Source organism: Gadus macrocephalus, chromosome 9 (assembly GCF_031168955.1).
Source record: "Gadus macrocephalus chromosome 9, ASM3116895v1".
Taxonomy (NCBI): domain Eukaryota; kingdom Metazoa; phylum Chordata; class Actinopteri; order Gadiformes; family Gadidae; genus Gadus; species Gadus macrocephalus.
The window spans coordinates 9,990,516-9,996,515 of NC_082390.1; the positions used below are offsets into that span (position 1 = coordinate 9,990,516).

At 45.4% G+C, this 6,000-nt stretch overlaps 1 protein-coding gene across 1 annotated transcript in view; it reads left to right on the forward strand.

Annotated features, from left to right (window-relative positions):
* The first annotated feature begins 3,480 nt into the window (after positions 1 to 3,480).
* The window catches only part of iqub (IQ motif and ubiquitin domain containing), a 9,152-nt gene continuing 6,632 nt past the window's right edge, over positions 3,481 to 6,000 (forward strand). Inside the window, exons 1-2 of the mRNA XM_060061576.1 lie at positions 3,481 to 3,786; positions 4,303 to 4,535. Coding sequence (XP_059917559.1) covers positions 3,519 to 3,786; positions 4,303 to 4,535 — 501 coding nt within the window. The 5' untranslated portion in view covers positions 3,481 to 3,518. The remainder of the gene's footprint in view (positions 3,787 to 4,302; positions 4,536 to 6,000) is intronic.

Sequence of the window (6,000 nt, forward strand, 5' to 3'; positions counted from 1 at the left end):
GGGTATTGGGGTCCTGGGACCAGGTGGTCTGAGGAGGGTCTGGTGGTCCTGGGACCAGGTGGTCTGAGGAGGATCTTGGGGTCCTGGGACCAGGTGGTCTGAGGAGGGTATTGGGGTCCTGGGACCAGGTGGTCTGAGGAGGGTATTGGGGTCCTGGGACCAGGTGGTCTGAGGAGGGTCTGGTGGTCCTGGGACCAGGTGGTCTGAGGAGGATCTTGGGGTCCTGGGACCAGGTGGTCTGAGGAGGGTTTGGTGGTCCAGGAGGCAGGAGACCTCAGACTGAGTATAGATACAGGTGGTGTTTCAGCGGTCCAGGAGGGCCACCACAGACCGGCCAGCCTCTTCCGTCCCGTGAAGCCTCCCCGAGCTCTGAGGTCACCTTTAGTCTCTCTCTGAAGACCTGTCTGGCCTCACTCCTGGTGAAAGCCACTCTTCAAACCAAGTGTGGACGGACCAATCAGATCTCAGGGGAGGAGTTCTGTTCCAAACAGGTCCCCATAATTCGGTCTCTGTTTCAGGGTGCTGCGGGGCTCGTGACCGGGCGCTGGTGGTCCCTGTGGGCGACCTGATGATCACCAGCACCCCGTCAGCGTGGAGGAGGGGTCCCCACCCTGAGGTCCTTCTCAAACCCCATGGTTTGAGAAGGACCGGTTCATCTTGCCCTCTTGGGGGCCAGGGTCCGGGGGTGTCATAAACATATGACCTGTGAGCCTTTGAGACCAGGCCTGAGATCAAAGGATTAGAAACACACCTCACTTGACCAGACCGGCTAGCAACTAATTGATTTTCAACTAAATTTGAAATCAATTGCTGCCGATCAAATCAATGAGGTGCCCCTCTAGCTCGGTCTCTCTGGAATCATCAGGTCGGACGAAGAGGCTCAACGAGACTCAGAGGGGCTGAGGCGCTCGCATTCCTTGACCACCAGCTGTGACGGGTGTGGCTCAGCTAAGCCATTGATGTGGGTAGCTAAGCTAAGAATATATATATATATATATGTGTGTGTATATATATATGTAATATATATATATACACATATATATGTGTAAATATATATATATAATATTATATATGTGTGTATATGCATGTATAGGCATAAATGTGCGTAAATATACATGCATGCATGAATGAATATATACATAGCAGTTAGAGATAATTTTTCATATCATAATTGTTTATCGCCTTTTATTCACCTCAATAATTATATTAATAATAGTACTAATAACAAAAGTAACCGCAAGCTGTGATTAACGGGGTCCGAGCAAAATTAAAAGTCAAGAACACACTAATGGAAGATAAATAAATATGACATATAATTATTAAGGAAAGATGTTGATGAAGATGTTCCACTTAATGCAATACTGTGGCTCTGCTTTCAGGTGAGCTGCATAGCAATGGCCGAATGTTGTGTTTAGCTTGTTCATAATGCTCTGATTGGAATTCAAACTCCCATTGAGACACTTATAAACCTCAACTGCAGCCTCATTCACATGGTCAAAATGTCTATTGATAAACACACAACATCCAGAAAACTCAAAGCACACATTTCTCAAGTGAATCTTAGTCAAGGTTAACGAAGAAGTTCCCCTAATGCGATATGTGTCTTGGCAGTCAGATTCTTGGGAACGAATTAGCCGGAATGTTGATTGCCTGATGAATTTTAGGTGCTGTTCAATGTTGTGTTTCTTAATTGAGTGGCATTGGCAGAATGTCATGTTCAACTTGTTCATATTGCTCTAATCAGGATTCGAACTCTCAACCTAAGGAACACCGGTACTAGGCATTATCCCATTAAGCCACCGACATTCATGAGCTGCAAGAAGCCTCATTCACATTGTGAAAATGTCTATAAATAAGCACACAACGTCAAGAAAACTTCAAGCACACATTTCACAAGAGAATTAAGGACTTTCTTAAAAGAGTACAGATCTGAAATTTGCACTGTTAATGGTATCCACCTAATGATAGCCATACAATAACGAAATGGTCATATGGGCAAACTGGGTTGAGACTGTGGACGTTTGGCTTTTTCTATGAAATTGTGGGAAAAGTAAACGTTTTTAGAGCAGTGAAAAAGATGCATCTGATTTCAGAGATTAATATCATGAAAGAATTTTGAGTGCAGGTCAATCTGGTAAGGAGATATAAGGCTAGTTCATAATCTTTTTAAATAGCGCCACCTTTGGGTGCAGTACCACAATTTGGGTTTATGGGTAGTGGGGGGTATTGGTATCTACCTAAGGGTTAGGGTTAGTAAATAAATAGAGGAATAGAGGTTAATAAATAGAGGAAAAAGAATTCTCAAAACAAAAGTATTTTCTTCAAGTATAATTATTTACAATTTCAAACACAAATTATATTAACTAAAAAAAAAGTCATAAAAAAAGTCATGAAGTCATAAAGTCATTAAAAAAGTCATGTTTTTTTTATACAATAACAAAATAGTTATTTTTGTGAGGCTTGGTCTAAAGATTTTATGTGGCGATTTTGGTGAATTTTTGATTGTTTTTGTAGCCTGTGTATCTTTTTATCATGTTTGGCTTTAATATGAAATTGTGGGAGAAGTACATTTTTTTAGGGCGCAAGACCCAGGTTTTATAGATGCATCTGATTCTAGAGATTAATATTAAGAAAGAATTTTGAGTCCAGGTCAATCTGGTGAGGAGTAATAAGCCTAATTCATGATTTTTTACAATAGCGCCACCTTTGGGTGCGGTGCCACAAATGTGGGTTTATGGGTAGTTGGGGTTATTGGTAACCATACCTGAAAATGTCAGGTATGGTTACCAGAGCTTTCGACTTACGGTATAGGTTGCAGTATGACTTTTACAGAATTTGAGGGAAAAACTCATTATTATTACAATTATCATTGAAATAAAAAACATTTGACCAACATGCAGACAGTATCTGGCACCTATAGCGTTCAATGTAATTATGAGAAAGACAAAACAGAAATGAATTGAACATTTTAAAATAACTTATTCAACCCTCCAACGGAGACACGCCCCTTCCCTGTTGCCACGACAACGCACACGTGTTTTCTGTTGACGGAAACGCGCGACTCTCCACCTGTTCGATAAAGTTCGACTCTTGATTTGATTTGAAGTTGAGCCGTTATCGAACCAGAATCAGAGGGTAGTCATCGCACCATATCGGAGAAACTAATGGAAAACACTTCGGAAACCAGGGAGGAGTCCTCCCAGGCGGAGGACGCGGAGGACGGGGAGAGACCCGGGGAGGAGGGGGAGAGAGACGGGGATGAAGGGGAGAGAGACGGGGATGAAGGGGAGAGCGATGGGGATATAGAGGGGGAGATACCCGGGGAGAAACCCGGGGAGAGAGACGCGGAGGAGGGGGAGAGAGACTGGGATAAAGGGGAGAGAGACCGGGAGAGACTCGGGGAGAGAGAGGGGGAGAACTGGGAGAGACCCGGGGAGGACGGGGAGAGAGAGGGGGAGGACTGGGAGAGGGACGGGGAAAGAGAGGGGCAGGAGGGGGAGAGAGACGGGGAGGACGGGATGAGAACCGGGGAGAGGGACGAGGAGGACTGGGAGAGGGACAGGGAGAGACCAGGGGAGGGACCCGGAGAAAAAGACGGGGAGGAAGGGAAGAGACCCGGAGAGAGGGACGAGGAGGACGGGGAGAGACCAGGGGAGGGACCCGGAGAGAAAGACGGGGAGGACGGGAAGAGACCCGGAGAGAGGGACGAGGAGGACGGGGAGAGACCCGGGGAGGACGAGGAGTTGCAGGGAAGCAGAGAAGATGTTGGGAGCCCCACTGCAACAGGTTGGTTACGTTAAAATTGATTACCAGACAATTGTGAAAATTGTTCTCTATAGGCTACATTTCTCTCTCTCTCTATATATATATATATATATATATATATATATATATATATATATATATATATATATATATATATATATATATATATATTTATTTATTTATTTATTTATTTATTTATTTATTTATTTTTTCTGTATCACATATTTGTTTATAATTTTACTTGCGTTTCTTTATTATTATTATTTTTTTTGAATTATTAGACAATTCCAAGACAAGGTCTCAGGAGAAACAGCTCTAGAGACACAGCTCTAGAAACACAGCTCTATGATAACAAGTGTGTATCTTAATGTTTTTTTCTGGTTTCCTAGCTATTTTATCTGACTATGTATCTATCTTTCCCATCTATCGCTCTAACCATCTCTCTCTCTCTCTCTCTCTCGCTCGCTCTCTCTCTCTCTCTCTCTCTCTCTCTCTCTCTCTCTCTCTCTCTCTCTCTCTCTCTCTCCATGTCTCCAGTGAAGGTGGTCCTGATGCCAGGGGGCGTGGTCGTTACCATGGCGTTCCCCATCTCCCTCACCATCCAGGACCTGAAGGTCCACTTCTCCTCCCGGCTCAGAGTGCCTGCCAGCGTCCTGATGGTCTCTCTGAACGGTATGGTCCAGGGCTGTTTTCATGGTGATGCAGATGGTGTTGTCATGTTGATGCAGCAGGTGTTGTCATGGTGCTGCGTCGGAGGCCATTCCTCAAGCGTTAGGTCATGGCAGAGCCTCTGCTCATCTATATTTAATCCTAGACTTTAAGCTGCGTAGCGAGCAGCTTTATAGCACGACTAAGGCTCACTAAATATACATTTAACATGCAGGGGGATGGTTAGTCTGCAACATACTACTATTTACTACAGAAGTCTTTGAGCTTTTGATACAGACAAAGGTCACTAAGGAGCAAGTAGGGGTTAGACAGTACAGACGCATGTTGTTAAGGAGCAGGTAGGGCTTAGACAGTACAGAGACAGGTCATTAAGGAGCAGGTAGGGGTTAGACAGTACAGAGGCAGGTCATTAAGGGGCAGGTAGGGGTTAGACAGTACAGAGACAGGTCATTAAGGGGCAGGTAGGGGTTAGACAGTACAGAGACAGGTCATTAAGGGGCAGGTAGGGGTTAGACAGTACAGAGACAGGTCATTAAGGAGCAGGTAGGGGTTAGACAGTACAGAGACAGGTCGTTAAGGAGCAGGTAGGGGTTAGACAGTACAGAGACAGGTCGTTAAGGAGCAGGTAGGGGTTAGACAGTACAGAGACAGGCCATTAAGGAGCAGGTAGGGGTTAGACAGTACAGAGACAGGTCATTAAGGAGCAGGTAGGGGTTAGACAGTAGAGACAGGTCATTAAGGAGCAGGTAGGGGTTAGACAGTACAGAGACAGGTCATTAAGGGGCAGGTAGTGGTTAGACAGTACAGAGACAGGCCATTAAGGAGCAGGTAGGGGTTAGACAGTACAGAGACAGGTCATTAAGGAGCAGGTAGGGGTTAGACAGTAGAGACAGGTCATTAAGGAGCAGGTAGGGGTTAGACAGTACAGAGACAGGTCATTAAGGAGCAGGTAGGGTTAGACAGTACAGAGACAGGTCATTAAGGAGCAGGTAGGGGTTAGACAGTACAGAGACGGGTTATTAAGGAGCGGGTAGGGGTTAGACAGTACAGAGACAGGTCATTAAGGAGCAGGTAGGGGTTAGACAGTACAGAGACAGGTCATTAAGGAGCAGTAGGGGTTAGACAGTACAGAGACAGGTCATTAAGGAGCAGGTAGGGGTTAGACAGTACAGAGACGGGTTATTAAGCAGCGGGTAGGGGTTAGACAGTACAGAGACAGGTCATTAAGGAGCAGGTAGGGGTTAGACAGTACAGAGACAGGTCATTAAGGAGCAGGTAGGGGTTAGACAGTACAGAGACAGGTCATTAAGGAGCAGGTAGGGGTTATACAGTACAGAGACAGGTCATTAAGGGGCAGGTAGGGGTTAGACAGTACAGAGACAGGTCATTAAGGAGCAGGTAGGGGTTATACAGTACAGAGACGGGTCATTAAGGAGCGGGTAGGGGTTAGACAGTACAGAGACAGGTCATTAAGGAGCAGTAGGGGTTAGACAGTAGAGAGACAGGTCATTAAGGGGCAGGTAGGGGTTAGACAGTACCCTGAGGTGTGTTCTCCCCTCAGGGAGT